This window comes from Mustela putorius, unplaced genomic scaffold (assembly GCF_011764305.1).
Source record: "Mustela putorius furo isolate JIRA1106 unplaced genomic scaffold, ASM1176430v1.1 tig00003988_pilon_pilon_pilon, whole genome shotgun sequence".
NCBI classification, from domain to species: domain Eukaryota; kingdom Metazoa; phylum Chordata; class Mammalia; order Carnivora; family Mustelidae; genus Mustela; species Mustela putorius.
In genome coordinates, this window is record NW_025422127.1 from 13,973,867 (window position 1) to 13,993,609 (window position 19,743).

At 49.5% G+C, this 19,743-nt stretch overlaps 1 protein-coding gene across 4 annotated transcripts in view; it reads right to left on the minus strand.

The window, feature by feature from the left end:
- The window catches only part of TEAD4 (TEA domain transcription factor 4), a 64,062-nt gene that overhangs the window by 33,350 nt on the left and 10,969 nt on the right, over positions 1–19,743 (minus strand). For all 4 annotated transcript variants that reach the window (XM_045071689.1, XM_045071692.1, XM_045071690.1 and 1 more), the window contains exon 2: positions 5,932–6,186. In XM_045071689.1, coding sequence (XP_044927624.1) covers positions 5,932–6,186 — 255 coding nt within the window. The remainder of the gene's footprint in view (positions 1–5,931; positions 6,187–19,743) is intronic.

A 19,743-nucleotide genomic window follows, 5' to 3' on the forward strand; every position in this document is an offset into this window, starting at 1 on the left:
TTCTGCCCGCAGCCTCAGAAGGCAGAGATTAGGCCTGACACCTGAGCTCGTATCACTGTTGTCCCTGCAGCGCTCTGAGGCTTCTGGTGAAATCCCACCCCACCTTGAAGGCCACGGCCCCAAGATGTGGTCCCTGATCCCCACCCAAGTGGGTGTGCTCACTCCCACCTCCAAGTCCCGGTGCACAGGGGTCTATGCCTTTCTCGAACTCTTTGGCTGAAAGTCACTGGAGCTCCTGCCTTCCTCTCTCCCTAAAATTCGAGCTCTTGAGGACAGAGGACATGTCCTATTCAGCTCCACACCCCAGTGCTGCACACCAGGAGGGCCCCACGCGCTCTCATCCCTGTGGCAGTGCTGAAAAGATGCTCAACGTCACTAATCATTAGGGAAATGCAAATCAGAACCACAAGCTACCACTTCACACCCATAAGGATGACAATTCAAGCACAAACCAACTAACCACGAGAAGCAACAACTGCTGGCAAAGAAGCGAAGACCCCGCGACGCTTGCAGTCTGTTGGCAGAACAAAACATGGCGCAGCCGCTGGAAGACGGTCTGCCACTTCCACAAAAAGTGAAGTGCAATTACCCCGTGATCCGGAAATTCCATCTCTAGGTATTTTCGCAAAAGAACTGAAAAGGAGGGACTCAGATACCCATACACGTGTGTTCATGGCAGCGCTAGCCACAACAGGGGAGAGGAGGAGACAACCAAGTGCTCACCAAGAGCTCAACGGATACACAAAACACGGTGTAGCTGTGCAAAGGAGTATTATGCAGCTATAAAAAATAACAGAGTCCTGACCCGGGCCGCAATACAGGTGAACCTTGAGGACACTGTGCTAACACAAACACTGTATGACTGGCTCTACCTCCATGAGCTACCACGAAGAGGCAAATCCGTACAGACACAACACAGAAGAGAGCTTCCCAGGGGCTGGGGACAGCAAAGTGGACAGGGAGTTAGTGTCTAAGGGCCACAGAGTTTCAGTTTTGGGTGGATGAGAATGTTCTGGAGATGGAGGGTAGCGATGACAGGTGCCACAAGATGAATTTTACGCCACTGAACTGTGACTTAACAGGGTTACAGTGGTAAGTTTTCCTTGGTGTCTATCTTCCCACAATAAAAGAAATAAATGAATGGAACCAAAACCAGACAGAAAGGCGGCATTATTATCATTGCCCCTAGTTTTACAAATGAGGAATTGAAGCTAAAAAAGGTTAGACCACCAGCCCAAGGCCACACCAGCTCCTGGCACAGACCAGGTGCGAACTGAGAGTCACGCCATCAGGCCTTCAGAAGTTTGAAGTCAGTGTATGAGCCAGAGCGGGGGACATGGAAGATCTAGAAACCACAGGGCAAGAGAGCAAAGGGCAGTGGAGGAGCTCGCTTGTAAGAGCTGCCGGATTGCTAATGGCAACTGGAAGCCTGGGCCACAAGGCACCCAGGGAGACAACAGAGGATGCAAGGAGAGGAGATGCAGAGAAAGGGGGGACACCAGGAGAGCTGGGAGACTCAGGAGCATGGTGGGCAGAACGAAAGCATGCAGAGAAGACAGAGCCAGCCAGCTCTTGTGCAGGCAGAACAGAGAAGGCAAGAAGGAGCTGTGAGGGGAGGGAAAGATAAAGAGTGTGCGGGCAGATAGGGGTGAGAAGTTGCCCTACGCTCACCTCTCCACCACCTGCCCATGGGGCCAGAGGCCAGGCTGGCCAAAGGTGGTCAGAGCGACCAGCATGGCAGTGCCAGGGCAAGGGTCACAGAGTGACGGGGCAAAACTGAAGGCAGCCGTAGGCAGTAGCCGGCCAGCAGCCCTGGTTGCGGGAGCCCATCCACAAGCGTGGGAGGCTCAGCTCAGAAATAACAGGCGCTAATCTGTCCTGCAGCTCTGCATATTATCTGCATGTCTGCTGGCCCTCCTCAGCCTGTCCTGCGCTGGCTGCCCTGGGGCCAGAGCTGGGAGCAGGCTGAATCCCTGTCCTGTATTGAGGTCTAGACTCCTCCTCGGGGCACCCGACATCGGCTGGCTCTTCTCCCTGCCCGAGGCCTCTTCCTGCCTGCTTGTTCTCAGCTCCCACCCTGTGTCCCGCTGGGCTGGCCCACCTACAAGAGGACCAATGGCCGCTGACTACAGTAAGTGGGGTGTGTACAGACCGGGCACTCGGGGGTGCAGGATGCAGCTATGGCACTGAAGGGTGGCAAGAGTGGGTCCCCCGAGGGAAGAGGAGAAGATCAAGGAGAAGAGCCAGAGCGAGACAAGGTCTGAGTCAGCTTGGCAGCTTGTCCCTCTTCCTCCACCTCCCCGGGGTCCCATCCCACACACCGGGGCTGAGCTCAGAGCTATATATACCTCCCAGCTGGACGGCAGCCCCTGCCGAGGGCCCCTTCACCAACTCCCTACGCGGTCCTGCCCTGGCTCAGCCCCAGCGCCTGGTAAGAGGAGATGGGGATAAGCCAGTGTCTGGACCCCAGCAGGATCTGTGCTCACGAAGGACAGGTGCCCTGGGGGCTGGGTGAGTCATCGGACACTGAGAAGCAGCCTCCAGTGGCCCTGCCCCGAGCCTGACCCACCTGGAGCCCGGGCCAAGCCAGGCCAAGCCGCAGGCGGGGGCAGGAGGGAGAGGAGCAGGAGAGGCTCCAGGCTTCACGGAGCGCACAAAGGCCACTTGGGGTGATGGGGGAGCACTGTGCCTGGGGGCAGGGAACTGCTTCTAGCCTTTGCTCTCCCACTTACCACCTGAGAGAATCTGGGAGAAACTCTCGGCTTCTCTAAGCATATAAAACACGAATCCTAACCCTAACCTAACCCTAACCCCAACCCTTGAAAAGATCGAAGAGCTAGACGACATCAGAGGCCACTGACAGCTCCTATCTTCTTTGGCATAATTAAGAGGCTCCTGGCCCCTGCCCCACTCCCCTCTCTTCCTCCAGGTCCTCCCCTGTGTGATCCCCCCACCCTCTGCCCCTCCCTGTGTCTCTGCACAGGCGGAGAGCCACAAACGGGACAACAACATAGCCAGGACAGTTTGCCAAACACCGTTTTCATCCTGCTCCCCGCGCCACTCAACAGCTCCCCTTGGGCCAGAGAGAACTTCAGAGGTCTGCAGGCTTGCACTTCCCAAACTGGCTCAGTCACAATCGTCCGCCGACTGACAAAAAAGTCTCTTAACCCAATTCCTTTACACGTGAAGTGGGGAGAGAAATATATATCCATAACAAGTAAATAAAACTACGTACCCCACAAATGTCTACCGCCAGGTGACTAGAAAACACAATGTGGTCTATCATACCACGCAACGTTAGGAAGTTCTGACTTGGGCTACAACAGGGAAGGCCCTCAAGGACACGATGCTAAGTGAACGAAGGCTGTCACAAAGGGGCAGACGCTGTCTGATTCCACTTCCGGGAGGTCCCTACAGCAGTCACATCCACAGAGACAGAAAGCTGAGTGGTGGCTGTCAGGGCTGGGCGGGGGATGGAATGGGAGTTGGTGTCGCGTGGGTATGGGGGCCTCAGGAAGACGCAGAAGTTCTGGAGAAGGATGGTGCTGGTGGCTTCACCACAACGTGACTGTCCTTTATGTGACTCAACTGTACACTTAAAAATGGTGAAAAGGGTAAATTTTATGTAAAGTATATTTTACCACACACACACACACACAAAGAAACATCTCAGCATTCAGAGTCCGGTCCCCAGCGGCAATCCAACAAATGTCTGCTGAATCTGCCACGTTCTGTCATCTCCCTGGCCCCCCGGATACCGCAGCACCCTCGGCTCTCTCCTTCTGCTGAACGCCTCTTGGCCCCTTGTGTTTGTCAGAAAAGTTGCTCCTTAAAGCACCAGGATGTATGCTGCTTCCCAACAAGAGACCCAGACAGCTCTCCAGCTAAACATTTTGTCCACAACTACCCTCCCCACCCCTTCTCACCTTCACACCTCAGCTCTGCATCAGGACCCATCCCATTCTCCACCAGAGTAGTAGAAAGAGCCAAAGACACCGGCTCTCCATTCCTCTCCAGCTCCAGGGCAATAAACTATGTAAAGCACTTGATCCCACACCTGGCACCCCAACCAGGTGCCTCATACACATCAGCAGTCTTCTCCACGAAGCTTCCACAGGGGCCAGATGTAAGAAGCAAACACCAGAGCAGGAAGTGGTTAGAGCAAGGGTGGTATGGGGGGGGTGCGACACAGGGCACGGATGCCCACAGAAATCAGAGAGACTCTGTGCGGACCCAGCAAAGCCACAGCAGTGGGGCTGGTGAGGAGAGAGGCACAGTTACAACCAGAGCCTGAGGACGAGACCCAGGGTCCAGCTAGCATGGACCTTGTCTCCCCAGCAAGTGAAAGAAAGAGGAATCACTGGCTTTGTAGGGAAGGCTGCAGCTAAAAGATGAGCACCAGGGGCTGTGAGAGCCCCGTGGTGCCCCAAGATGGTAACAAATTGGACACGTGTTTGCTCTCACTGAACGAAGCTGAAGAGTGTCGGCCCAGAGCTCCTGTTCACCCAGAACCCCAGAAGTGCCCTTATTTGGAAACAGGGTCTTTATAGTTGTACTAAGATGAGGTCTCACTGGATTAGGGGTGACGAGTATCCTTATAAGAAGAGGCAAGGACACACATGGATGACGGCCATGTGACAACAGAGTGGCAGCAGAGTCCAGATAAGAGTGATCCAGCTGCAAGCCCCATGTGACCCCAGCTTCCCACTCTGGCTTGTGAGCAACCACCAGAAGCTAAGAGACTGGAACAGACCCTCCCCTCAGAGCCCCCAAAAGAAACCAGCCTTACAGACACCTTAACCTGAGACTTCTCTTGAAATAGAAAATGTGTTTCTGCTGTGCTAAGCCACCCATTTGTGGCCATTTCTTACAGCAGCCCTAGGAGACGAATACGGCCAGCCCCCATGAGCCCCTCACACAGCACACTTCAGACAGCTGACAAAGTCTCTGTCTTGAGGGATCGAGGGGGAACCAGCGCTGCATGGGGGAGAGAGAACCTCAGTGGAAAGCCCTGGGGGTGGGTGCCTGGCCTTGAGCCATCTTGTTGGGAGCCAGGGCAAGGCCCCCTATTGTCAGAGGACCCACTGGTTACAGAACCCCTCCCAGTGCCTTCCTCAGCCCCGTGTTTCAAGCTGGGAGTCCTGGGAATGGAGGCCTGACTGGGGTCTTCTGACAGCTATTCGGTTTTTGGTTTTGTTCTACTTTCCCACGTACCCTCTCCTCCATCCAAAGGTCAGCACACCCCCAGGTAGACTGCTTTGTTCTTTGGCTACTGGACATGAAGGATCTCTGTATGTTCCACATTCTCAGCCCCTCCTAAAGACCAAGCCTTTCCAGATGACTCTGAGCTGGAGGGAACCTTTCCTGAGTGAAGGTCTAGAGCACCCTGCCTGCCTCTCTCCTGGGACACCCCACATCTGCCTTGTAGCCCAGCTCTGTGTTCATTCACCTCTCCCACCCTTCACCATGTTGTGAGCAAGGGCCAGACCCTCCCCACCGAGGCCTGGCACACAAGGTTCACGGCTACGTGTGTGCATGAATGAGGAATGAATGAGTCCAGGAGCCACCTTCCTAACCTCCCTTCACAGCCCAGAGTGGGGAGCTGAGAATGAGGGGGCATTTGCCTGAGGGACAGCTTATCGGATTTTCCCAGTCCGCTCTGGGGAGATGGGTTGGGGGGTGTTCTTCCCTTTCCCAAGTCTTCTACTACCACAGCCTCTCACCCAAAGGCTTCTCCTCACATACCTTCCCACCCCTTGGGAAGCCCAGATAGAAGGAAGCAGTGTCCGCCTTAAGTTCCCCAATGGGGCACTCCCCTTCCATTACTTAGAGAAACCCGAGGGTTCTGTGTCCCCCCCGTGCCTAGGCCCTACTTCCAGAACTGAACCGTGAGGGCAGGGGCCTGCCACCCCGCCCCAACAGTCTCCTTACCGTACATCTTGCCCTCATCTGACAGGATGATCTTACGCCGGCCACAAGGTGGGTAGATGGCCAGGGCCTCCTGGAAGCTCTGCTCGATGTCAGGGCTCCACACTCCCTCCGCGTCATTGTTGATGGGCTTGTCCAATGCCTGACTGCCCCCAGAGACGTTGCTCCCCTCAGGGGAGTTAGGAGGGCTCCACTCGTTGGAGGTAATGGTGCCGGCCTTGCCCTCCAAGGCTCCGCTTGGAGGAGCGCCCGTTGGACCTGTTTGGGCAGAGACCACAGCATCGGAGGAAGAACTATACGGCCATGGGACAGGGCACCCCGGGAAACGCCAAGCCCGAGAATCAGTTGCTCTTTCTTCCTTGTTCGGCCCCCAACAGCACAGGAGCTTGGAGGGAAAAGGCCAGGGACCAAGAGGAAAAGAGCGAAGTGAAAGGTCTGGGAGAATTCAGGAGGCCTAGAATCTCGGGCCGGTTGTTCCCCCCGTGTAGACCCCAGCTTCCCACCCTGTGGTCTAGGCACTCTCGGAGCATAGCTCTAAGAATCCAAAGACAGGACTGAGAGGTAGGACACCAGGACCAAGGACCAAGAGATGTTCTGACATCAAATCAACAAGGGACAAATAGGATGCAAATTATTGTACACTGTTTGTAGAAATGAAAAATGTAACCACTATAGAAAACAGTATGGAGGTTCCTCAAAGAATTAACCATAAAACTACCAAGCAAGCCAACAATTCCACTTCTGGGTATATATCCAAAGAAACTGACAGCAGGGTCCTGAAGAGATATTTGTACACCCGTGTTCACAGCAGCCTTATTCACAATAAGACAGATGAATGGATAAACCAAACGTGGTATAAACCCAAAAGGGAATATCATTCAGCCTTAAAAAGGAGTAACAGTCTGTCATATGTTACAGCATGGATGGACCTTGCGAATGTTACGCTAAGTGAAAAAAGCCAACCACAGAAAGATAAATGATGTATGACTCCACTTTTTTTTTTAAATCTTTTTTTTTTTTAAATTAAGGATTTTGTTTATTTATTTGACAGAGAGAGAGACAGCGCACAAGCAGGGGGAGCAGGAGGCAGAGGGAGAGAAGCAGACTCCCGATACAGTCCCAACACGGGACTTGATCCCAGGACCCTGAGATCATGATCTGAGCCAAAGACAGACGCTTAACCGTCTGAGCTACCCAGGCGCCCTATATGACTCCACTTATAAGATGTATCTAATAGTAAAAATCACAGACAGAAAGTAAAATGCTGGTTCCCAGGGAGAGGAAGAAGTGGAGAACTGTTGCTTAATGGGTATACAGTTTCAGTTTTACAAGATAAGAAAGTTCTGGAGATCTGCTGCACAACAATGTGAAAATTAACTTTCAATATAACCGAACTAATACACTAAAAAATGGTTAAGATGACAAATCTTGTATGTATTTACTATAATTAAAATCTTGTATTAAAAAAAAAAAAAGGATACAAAATAAAATGCAGGTTACCATACTCCTATTCTATCCTCAGCTTGGGCTCTTTTAAAAGGAAGATTTTAGGGATGCCTGGGTGGCTCAGTCTTTAAACAGCAGCCTTCAGCTCAGGTCATGATCCCAGGGTCCAGGGATCAAGCCCTGCATCAGGCTCTCTGCTTGGCAGGAGGCCTGCTTCTCCCTCTCCCACTCCCCAGGCTTGTGTTCTCTCTCTTGTTTTGTCTCTCTCTGTCAAATAAATAAATAAAATCTTTAAAAATAAACAGATAGATAGATAGATAAATAAATAAAGGGAAGATTTTAGCCTTGGGAGATTCTCACATATGGGGGCTACAGCAAGGGTGATTTGCTGGTGTCTCTAGAAGCTGACAACACAGTGCTGCCCTTTACCACTAGCCCGAATACAGGCTGGGAGACTAAGTGCCTGCAGGCTGGCCAAGTTCCTTGCAACCTCTCCTCCCTCCGAGATTGTACCCCCACCCCACCCCTCACTCAGCTCCTCCTTTTCCTTCACTGTGGACATTGACTATACTGACACTCATATCCACCTCTTTGTGAAGAACTGTGGGGCTTCGTGTACAGGGAAGGAAAAGAAAGTGAAGAATGCTCTGGAAGTCTTCTCTCAGAGCATCCTAGAGGTGAGAACTATTGCTCTCTTTCTCTCTCTAAAATACATAAAATCTTTAAAAAAAAAAAAACTTTAATGGCAACAGAGTAGATAAGATGACTTGAAAACTCTCACTCTCTAAAAGAAATTTAGAAATGATAAATAAAATTTAACAAATATAATACTTTTAAATGTACAGTTGTCTTCAAAAGAAAGTAAACACCTAGAGGCCCCCAAATGAAAGAACTCCAAGTAAAGGAATCTGTAAATGAGCCATTACTACAAAAGCCCTGGGATGCTGCTAGGTTTTAATGGCCTCGCAGATGACAGCTTAGACCTGACAGATATGGGGAGTTGGAACTTGGAATCATACCTCAATCCTCATAGAAAAGGAAGAATACTGACAAAATATGACGAGGAAAATTATCTGTCTTGGCCTAAGTCCTAGGTAAAAAAGAGAAGAGAGGGGAAGGTGGGTGGGGAAGAGAAAGAAAAGGAAAGGAAAAAGGAAAGAAAAGAAAAGAAAAAAGAAAATGAAAAGAAAAAGAAAAAGAAGGGGACGACTGGGTGGCTCAGCTGGTTAAGCAACTGCCTTTGGCTCAGATCATGATCCCAGAATCCTGGGATCAAGCCCTGTATTTGGGTCCTTGCTCAGGTAGGAGCTGGCTTCTCCCTCCCTCTACCTGCTACTCTGCCTGCTGGTGCTCTGTCAAATAAATAAAATTCTTAGAAAGAAAGAGAGAGAGAGCGAAAGAAAGGAAGGGAGGGAAAAAGAAAACTGTCTTTCCTTGACCTTAAGTGGATTTGAGATTTGAATTTTACCTTATGCAGGAATTCCCAGCCAATTCATAACAATAAGTAGTGGTCCATGGTTGAAAAATCCCTGACAGTCCTCACCCATATTACAGAGAATTCCCAAAGAGAAAGCCTTACTAAAAAATGATCTCAAAATCCAAAGTTGCAACATTTAAGAAAGAGGAAACAATCTACTATGATCAATATTCAATAGGACTAGAGCCCCAAGAACTAGAGATAACTGAACTATCAGATAAAAATTATTATAGAATGATATTTAAAATAATTACTCTCTTAAACAAAGAATTGGAAACATGAGAAAGAATTAGACACTATCAAAAAACACAAAGCAGACTGGAAAAAGAATCAAATAGGACATTTAGAAATGAACATTTTAGTTACTGGAGTTAAAACTCAATGGTTTTACTAAGATAAATAGCACATTAGATAGAGCTAAATGAAGAATTAACAACCTGGAGGATGGATATGAAGATATTACTCAGAAATATATTTTTTTAAAATGATAAAGAGCAAGGACAATAAAATAAGGCAGTTCAACATACCTTCAATTAGCATTCCTAAAAGACAGAATACACAAAATGAAGAACATTTGAAAAGATAATGGCAAGGAAACTTTCCCGAAATAATGAAACACATGAATCTCCAATTAAGGAGCTATATTGAATCCTGATTAGTAAAGTCAACACATACTGAAAGGACACTGCAGAATACCAAAAAAAGAACAGATCTTAAAAGCATCAAGAGTAAAAAAAGACAAATTACCAAAAAGGAAGAACTATGACATTAACATATATATGGATAGTGGACTTCTCAACAGTAGCATTAGAGGACCCAAGGTTATGTCTCCAAACTGTTGAGAGAAATATAACTGTTAACCTAAAATTAAAAGCTGAGCCAAAATATCACTCAAGAGTAAACATTTAATAAAGGCATTTTCAGACAAAGATGGAGAAACTTACTACTAACACACTCTCACTAAAAAAGAAAAAAAAACAGGAAAGGAGGGGTTTTTTATTTTTATTATTTTTTTTTTTAAAGATTTTATTTATTTATTTGACAGAGAGAAATGACAAGTAGGCAGAGAGGCAGGCAGAGGGGGGGGGGAAGCAGGCTCCCCGCTGAGCAGAGAGCCCGATGCGGGACTCAATCCCAGGACCCCGAGATCATGACCCGAGCCGAAGGCAGCGGCCCAACCACTGAGCCACCCAGGCGCCCCAGGAGGGGTTTTTTAAAAAGGAACTTCTAGAAAAAGAAGACATTACACACATGGAAGAGGGGTGAACAAAGTAGTGGTAAAAATAAAAGTGAATCTAAACAATATTAACTCTTGGGCGCCTGGGTGGCTCAGTTGGTTAAGCGTCTGCCTTTGGCCTGGGTCATGATCCCAGGGTCCTGAGATCAAGCCCCGGACATTGGGCGCCCTGCTCTGTGGGGAGCCTGCTTCTCCCTCTTGCTCTGCCGCTCCCCCTGCTTATGTGCTCCTGCTCTCTCTGTCAAATAAATAGATAAAATCTTTAAATAAAAATTAACTCTATAAAAACAATTAACAATGACCATGACTAAGTCTGGTCATGCAACATGTAATCACATGCACATGGAAGGAAAACCATGTTTCTGAACTACAACGTGGGAAGAGGCATTTGCTAAAACCCAAGACCCAGTCACAATAAAAACGCTTAGCAAACTCTAGAAACAAACTTTCTTAATGTGACAGAAGATATCTTCCCAAAACCCACTGTGATGTTATGATTTATAATAAATTTGTATTTGGTCTTTGCCCTGGTTTCTAGCACAGAGTTCCTAAGACCCTTGGAATTTCATAAGTGATAAGAGAGATAAATATGTCTTATTATGTGAATGTGGTGACTTTTGGAATGCAGCTAAGGATGAGGGCCGGTGGCCAGGAGAACCAACCGTGTAATCAGAGGGTTGGAACCTTTAGTCCCACACCACCAGCTCCCCTCCCAAAAAGTCCTGGGAAGGGAGAGGGACTAGAGGTTAAACTAATTGCCAGTGGCCAGGGATTTAATCAGTTGTGCCTATGTAATGAAACCCATAAACACCCAAAAGGAGAGGGCTCAGAGAGCTGGTGAGCCGGTGAACACATGGAGATGTGGGAAGAATGGTACATACTTATAGGGGGCTTGGAAGTTCCACACCCATTCCCTAACCTTGCCCTATGCCTCTCTTCTATCTGGCTGTTGCTGAGATAAAATAATCATTTCAAAATCTACCAATAATCTAGCAAGTAAAGTGTTTCTCCAAATTCTATGAGCCACTCTAGAAAATCAATCAAACCCAAGGAGGTGTCACTGGAACCCCCAATCTTGCCACTGGTATCTGGGGTTGGCAGACAGTCTTGTGGAACTAAGTTCTTAACCTGTGGGATATGACTACCTCCATGTAGACAGTGTCAGAAGTGGACTGAATTGCAGGACACCAGGCTGGTGCTGGAGACTCACTGGTTAGTGTGTGACTGTCGTTCCCCCACCCCAACCGCACTCACACCTACGCTGGAAATGGTGACCAGAACTTTTACCTGTGCAACTCTTACTGACTGATTAAACACTGGGAGCATTACCTTTAAAGTCAGAAATAAAATAAAGAATGCCACTTTCAACATTTATATTCACACTGTAAAGTCTGGTTCTACCAAGAAACTAGCCAACACAGTCCTAGCCAACACAGTAGGATAAGAAAAAGAGATGAGAAGATTCAAAGAAAAGAAGTAAACTGTCATTATAAAGCATTAAGATACGAGACTGAAAGGATTTGACAAATTACAATTACATTCTCTTATACCAGAAATAAGGTATTACACAATACAGAGTTTTAAAATATTGCATTTAGAAACAAAGTCATTATTTACCTCCTGATTAACAATAAATGAGGACTTTACAAAGAAAACAGTAACTGTTTTGAAAGACATAAAACATCTAGGGCGCCTGGGTGGCTCAGTGGGTTGAGCCTCTCTGCCTTCAGCTCAGGTCATGATCTCAGGGTCCTGGGATCGAGTCCCGCATCAGGTTCTCTGCTCAGCAGGGAGCCTGCTTCCTCCTCTCTCTCTCTCTGCCTGCCTCTCTGCCTACTCGTGATCTCTGTCTGTCAAATAAATAAATAAAATCTTTAAAAAAAAAATTGTGACATTTAGCTAAAACAGAGCTCAAGGGGGAAGTTTATAGAATTAAGTACATATATTGGGGGAAAAGACATCTAAAATGAATAATCTAAGTTTAAAAAAAAACATCTAAATTGAAGGAGAGGAAATTGTGTTCATGGATGGGAAAATATCACAAAGATGTTGAATCTCTACCAAAAAATCACAAATTCAATTAAATTATGATTAGAAATTCCACAAGGTCTTCCGTAGAACTTAACAAGCTGATTTCTAAATTATGAAGAACAAAGACCACTCTCAAGTTGTCTTAATCCACTGTCTTTACTTTTCCTTCCTTCTCTTTGGCCAGACCATTCCCTAAGTGCTTTCTTCAGGGCTCTGTCCTGACCTCTCCTTTGAAACCTCCATACATAACCCCTGGGGGTTCCCCACCCATGGCTTACACCCCCACTGTGTATTTCTGACTACCAAATCTGTATGTCCTTCTTGAGTTTAGCTACATATGGCAACTGCTTACCAGGCAGCTCCAATCAGACTTCTCAAAAGCTCCTCAAATTCAACATGTCCAAAATCAAATTTTCAGCAGGACACTGAGTCCTGAAATGACATCACCAATCACCCAGAGGCCAGAAACCTAAGCATGTATTTTGACTTCTCCCTCTTATCTCCCATAAATAATTAACAACCACATCCTCTCTCCAGAAGGTCTTCCTGAAACCCCGTCTTTTCCATTTCAGAGCCCTAATCCAAGCTTTTGCTAGTGCTTCCCCCGTGACTGTGCCAACCCCATGCAGACTGCGTGATCTCTCGCTGCAGCCACCGTGAGTTTTCTAGAATACAAATGGGATCATGGGATTCCTCCACTTAAATCCTTCCTTGGCCTTAGATAAAATGACATGCCCCATGACAGGATACTGTAAGGCTGACTCCTGCTCTCCTGCCACACTGCCAGGCAACTGCACCGTCCTCTTATACTCCCTTGGTTGTACCCCCCAACCCCCAAACTCCATTATCCAAACGATACCCCTGACATGCCAAGCTCGTTCTCCACACCCGGAAGTGCCGCCTGCAGCCTTCCTCCCCGTCCTTCTTTCACTGAACTGCGACTCATCCTGAAGGTCCAGCCACATCACTTCCTCTGGGAAGATGACCCAGACCTCTAGTCTGGAATCCGTCTCTTGACTCCCGGACATCACACTTGCATTTTACAAACCTCCAAAAACTCAAGCTCTCTCTCTGGCCTCCAGCAGCTCCCCATGCTTTCCATATCTGACCCCCGCCAGCTCCAAGGAATGACTGGCGTCCTTCACCGTTCCTCAGATTTCACGATGGTCTTTCTCTACAAAGTCCTCAGTGCACTGCACAAAGCTGGGGAACAAATGAGGGGATATCTGCTAAGTGTCCTTTGTGAAATAATGATTTCTCCGTGGGGAGAATGAACTGTTCCATGTTTAGTGTCAGGAAACCAAAGAAAATATCAGTAAATGTCTGGACTTTGGCACACCAGAGAGAGAGCTTGAGTTTTTGGAGGTTTGTAAAATGCAAGTGTGATGTCTGGGAGTCAAGAGACTGATTCTGGTTCCAGCGTTACAAGCAGCCGTGACCATGGCCAAATTGGTCCATTTCTTAGTTTGGGATCTCAGGTCCTTTTTTTCCTACGGTGTCTGTTGCTCACACTCCCTGTCCAGACCCTCCACTTCCTCTGGGAGCTCTACGTAGCTTTTGCACATACCACATAGACTTTCACCTGGGGCTTTGTTCAAAGAAGGCTGGAGAACTGATCTGCCATGGCAAGATGTCCCATATGCTGGTCGACAAGATCAGATGTTAATTAGCACGGGGCCTGACACAGTCAGTGCTCAGTACAAGCTGTATTGTCACCATCATTACTTACAAATAATGCCTCACGGGAAAGGTCTAAAGTCCTAAATGGACCTAACAGGCACATATATCTTAAGCCTTAGTGTCTAGTACTGACTAATGGTAATTAAAAATATTAATACTTAAGGTCTTGTGTGTCCTGGCTATGGCCCAGATTCTTTTCTGAGACCTGGCACTGAACACAGATAAATACCCGCCAGCCAGGCAGAGGGTGACAGGGAGGCCAGAAAGGAGGGAAGGAAAGAAGGGAGGCCCAATGTCCCTGATACCACATGAACCCTTCTGAATACTAGAGTGTCTGGGCCCTTCCTTCACCCGAGCTGAGCTAGACCAGCTGGCTGAAGTAAGCACCTTCGGTCCCTGTAGAAGCCAGGCCCAGGGCAACCCAGCGGAACACCAGACCCGGGGAGAACCACAGATTCACGTCAGACCCATGAGGTCTCTGAGGACCTGTATTTCGTGTTCCCCAAACTGGGTCCATTCCAGGGAAGGAGGGCAGGGGGTCACTCAAGACCCCAGGCCACAGGATTTGCTATTGAAGTGGAGTTGCTCCCAGCCCTGTGTGGCCCTGCTGCCCCCAGGCCAGAGCTCTCACTGGCTGGCCTCTCCCAGCCTCACCACCCACGGCCCCAGGCCTGGCAGCTGCCTCCCCTAAGCACACCTCCCACACAGCCTAGGCCTGCAAGCTAGCAGAATGGAGGGTAAGCCAACACCAGCCCAGAGAAGGATGCCCACTCCTCCTACTTCCCCAAACCCTCCACAATGACCCCCGTGGGCCTGCCAGGACGAGAGCGGGAGGGGAAGACAGATGGCATAGTTAAGCCTGGGCCACGTGCCATGAACAGAGGAATAAAAATAATCCCCGGCTTGGCTTCCGGGGCCTGGCTTGGAGGCCTCTGGTTCTGCCCCCAGCCCCACCCAAAGCCCACCAGATGGCCCACCCAAAGCAAACTCCAGGCTCAAACAACACTCGGCTCCACCCTGGCGTCCCCAGATGCCAGTTACTCAGGAATTTTCAGAATAATTAGAACTTACAGGCTTTTATTTTTTTTGTTTTTAATAAGAAGTTTTTAATAAGAAGAACGATAAACTCCTCAAAAACACTTTCAGGACGGGAAGGGAACCATGATCCCCAGGTTATAAAACGGAGAAACCAATGCTCAGGGAGGGCAAATGACTTGCCCTGAGGAAGCAGCAGACCCAGACCTCATCCCCTCTAGTCCCGTCCCTTGCCTAGTCCAGAGTTGCATCGTCAAGACTTCCATGTCCTGCTCCCAAAGCCCACCCCTTCAGGACCCTTCCAGGGCCACCAGTGATCACCAAGCTCAACCCTTCTCCCGTCAGCCACAGAATCCCCAAGATGCAAGTCTGCACAGCACAGCGGCTGGTCTGTGTTCACCTGCTTGCCTCCCCGGAGCTACCTGAGCACACGATTCTTTCTCACACATCAGCACCTGCCCCAACTCTCCTGGTTTGATGTCGGGAATTTAGATAGATGTTATCCTACTTTATATACGATCAGTTATCCCACTGATTCCCTTTCCTCCATCAGGAATCTACCACTCATTTCCTTTTACCACAAAATCTTTTAACTTGTTGAGGGTCAACCCATGTTATAACGTCCTCCCTAAGCTCCCGACCCCAAATCAGAAATGATGAACTGAAACTCAGAAGGTTTCTCAGACTCGGCTGGTGTCATCCGGTGTTAAGGAGAGATGGTTCAAAAGGGGCCTGACTCTCCTGTCCAATTATAGGTAGCAATGGTTCTCTCTATCCCTCCTCTCCCAGCTCACATTCCAAGAGCTATGGGATCCAAGTAAAGGTTCCAACTATCTCAGGCTCCTCATGACCTGTGATGCCTCAGCATCTGATGCTTCCCTGCTGGGGCCCTCGGAAAGAACAACCACCTTCATCCCAACAGCTCCTTAACTGGGAAGCTGGGAGGAAAGAGAAAAACGGGATTTCCTTCCAGGGGATCCATTCTAATCTTCCACTACAGGAGTCTCAAAGAGATAAAGACAGAGGAGGCATGGGGAGTAACTAAAGTAATTCAGGGTGGGAGCAGGTCCCCTTCTGCCTCAATCCTGGAACACGAGGTCCTTCCTGCTGGCAGACTTATCTGCAAGGCTTGGTTACCAAGGCCGGTGGAGTTATGGCTCCGCACCCCAGGTGCTTTGCCCAGTCCAGCAAAGCTGCGCCCACAGACCATCTCCATTGGATGGAACGTGGCTCTCCGGAATCAACACATTATCAAGTGGAGACGAAAACGGCCCCTCCCATCATTACCTTGGCCTTCCCACTGGACTAGACTCTGGAGACTGGGCCCAACCAGATAAGTGCAGAAAGGTACTGCGCATGCTGAAGCACAAGTACAGATCTCTGTGCAAACTCCCCGATTTGGGGGGCTGGGGTATCTCGAAGCCTTCACTGCCCTGACCTCATTTCTTAGTAAGAGCAGGAGGGAAAATCAGGAACAGTGGACCCCAGACTCATTCCCACTCTCCCCTCCAGCCCCCTTGGACTCGTCAGCAGCCCCTGAAGCCTGAGTTTACACACACTGTTTTCCTGCTTAGGGTGGACCTCCTTCCCGACACCAGTCCATTAACAAACATCTGCTGGGGGTGGGAGAACCGGGGGGAGGTCATTCAACCACAAGCTGAGCAAGGCCTGAGGATGTGCCATAGGACACGGTGACTAGAGCTGGTGATGCTGTACTGTGTAACTGAAAGCTACAAGAGTAGAACTTAAATGTTCTCACAAAAAGAAAGAGATGGGGGCACCTGGGTGGCTCAGCAGGTTAAAGCCTCTGCCTTCGGCTCAGGTCACGATCTCAGGGTTCTAGGATCGAGCCCCACATCGGGCTCTCTACTCAGCAGGGAGCCTGCTCCCCCACTCTACCTACCTGTGATCTCTGTCTGTCAAATAAAATCTTGAAAAAAAGAAAGACATGAAAATGCAGATGTGTTCATTAACTAGCCGGGGGGACCCTTTCACCATGTGTAAGGGTACCAAATCACCACAATGCATACTGAAGATATCTTACGATTTTCATTTCATTTCATTGACCCCAGTAAAGCTGAAATTTAAAAAAAGAAAAACTATACTTTAAAATAAAAACCATCTGAGTAGCTATTCTTGGACTATACTCTGAGGAAAGGGGTTCGGGCCCTCAGGGGTTTAGACTTTAGATGGGGGACAGGAAGCTAAGTGCACAGTTTGAGTGGATCGCTGGATCAGGTACACGGCACACAGCTCAAACTGGGGTCTACCTGCGTCCAGATGGGCTCCCTGGCCCAGGCCGCAGAGGCCTTAGTTCTCTACCATGTACTGCCTGAACTGCTCATTGGGCCGCCACAGAGCTCTCCATCCTCCATCCTAAGCTGATGTCTTCTTGCCATCAATAGCCAGGGATGTCTGAGGATCAGGTCCAATTTACATCCCCCACGGTGCCTGGACGACTGGCTCCTTTGTTGTAACGGAGACGGCCAGGACACAGAAAGAGGAAGAGAGGAGAACCTCTCCTCCAGGCAAAGGCTGGGTCATGGCGTGGGGGGAAGGCCCACCTCCCCGACACACGGTACCACCTCTTCCCCCAGCACACGGCCCCTGTGTACTGAGCAGATGATCTGCTGGACAAGTTCAGGGGGTCCAGCACTCGTGGGAGAGAGGCCCAGCTGTCAAGGAAGTATCAGGACACTGAGGCACAGACACTCAGCTCACCAAAGAGAGAACTGTTCTCACATTAAGACGTAAGACTTAATGGAGATACCATTTAGACGTAAGACTAAATGGAGGTACCATTTCACATACCCACTCGGCACCTGGCACTGAGCGGAGACCCTGACAAGATCTCCTCTACTCTCCCCACACTCACTGCAGATGATGACACTGGGGGTACCCCAGGTGCAGCCCTGCACCCAAGCTCCAAGACCTGAAGGGGCGAGGTTCAGTCCCTTCCCCTCAGCAAGCCACCCTCGCCCACCACAGTGCTGCCTGGACCTCCTTGCCAACGGTTCTGTGGACCACAGAAACACAACACAATGTCCACACTGTTCTGTGGACAATCAGACCACAGCAGGGGGAAGTGGTCTCATTCCATAGCACGCAGGATTTCAGCTAAATGGGAAGGGTAACAGGGTTGGGTTCCAGCCCAGGACAGACCAGCGAAGCGGAGCTTGAGGCACACAGACGCCATTGCCCCCACAGCCTCTCGCGAAGGTCCCAGCTGGGAGACGTGGGCATCCCAAGGTTTGTGTGAATGAGGAAAACCCTAGAGGAGAAAGTTCCCCTCCAGCTTACAGTCCTGAGAGGTAAAACGACTTGCCAAAAGGCCCCACGGCTAGTTCAAACAGGCACCAGAACACAGCCTCAGCCCTGTACGTTTTTGCTCCACAACTGCAGCTGCCACAGCCGTTGTCTGGATGCCTCTGGAAGAGAGAGCTGCTTCCCAGGGAAGGAGCGCAGCAGGCAACCCACATATGTGGATAAGCAGGTTTCCCAGCCACGAAGACCCCTCCTGCCTATTTTCCTGCCTCAACCCATTACGGCTTTAGCCCTCGGAGTCTTCCATTCATTCACTCACAGCCGTCTACTGAGCACCTGCTATATGCCAGGCATCGGGTACAAGGTCACAAATGACACAGTCCTGCTCTCAGCACCCTTCAGCCTCGTGGCAGTGGGTGTCCAGCGTTCCCCAAGAAGAGGCAAGGACAGTCTATCCTAGTTCACGGAACAGTCACAGATCCTGTGTGTGCACACGGGCCAAGTGACACTCGGAAGCCCGAGAGCCACCCCGCGGCGCTCCCGTGGTCACAGGCAGACACAGATGCGCTGCCCCTCGCCACCCTGAGGGTGTGATCGGCTGCAGCAGGCCCTCCCAGGACGTGGAGCAAGGCTGCACTCTGCCTTCAGGCTCCCGCGCTCACGCTATAAATAAGGGGCCTCTGCACCATCTCTTCTGTGCCACCTGGTTGGCACGTCTGTGCCTTCTGTGCCCTCTGTCCCCGAATGCGCAGTGGAAGATGGCCCCAAGGCACAGGGGTGCAGTGCTGGCCCGTGTCCCCAAGCTCGAGAAGGCCACGGCGTGCCCTAGGAGACAGAGGAGCTCCAGCCTGCACGACTTATAGTACCGTGGGCTGTGAGGTCAACGGTAATCCGTCAGTAACACCTATGAAAGAAATGAGGTGTCTCTGAACTGAAACACTAAAACAAAGGTTGTGAATGAATCAGCTGAAAACTGCACTAGAGGCTCGCAGGGACCTCACCCCCGTCCCCGAGGCGCATGGTCTAGCACCCGCTCACCCAGGATGCTTGGCGACAGGACAGAACAGCACGAGTCTGAAGAATCAAGCACCCAGGAGGGTAACACATTCGACAATTGTCAATGAATACCTTGGGGGTGGGGCAGGATGTACACAGACCCAGAGCTCAAGGCACTGGGAACTCAAAAGCTAACGGAGACAGAAATGTCAAAAGGTGGCACCAGCCCAAATGGCCATCAGCTAGTGAACGGGCACACAAAATGTGGCAAATGCATACAGTGGAATATTACTCAGCCTCAAAACAAACAAATGAAGTTCTGACACATGCTGCAAAACGGATGAACCTAGAAAACATTCCATTACGTGAAATAGCCAGTCACAAAATGACAGATATTTTATGCATCCAATTACTTCATGCTTTTTTTTTTTTTTTTAAGCACACCAGGAGACAGAGCAGGTGAATGATGTGGGCAGTGAAGGGGACTGAGGGACCTGGGCCCAAAACAGGAGACACAGGAAAATGACCTACTTATAGCTAGAAATGAAAAGCCAAGAAAGCAGCATTTGGGTAACGGGCAGCGAGTCCTCAGGAATGAGAGGAAAGAGGGAGCAAAGAAGAAAGCACCCAGTGGAGAAATGGACCGCCG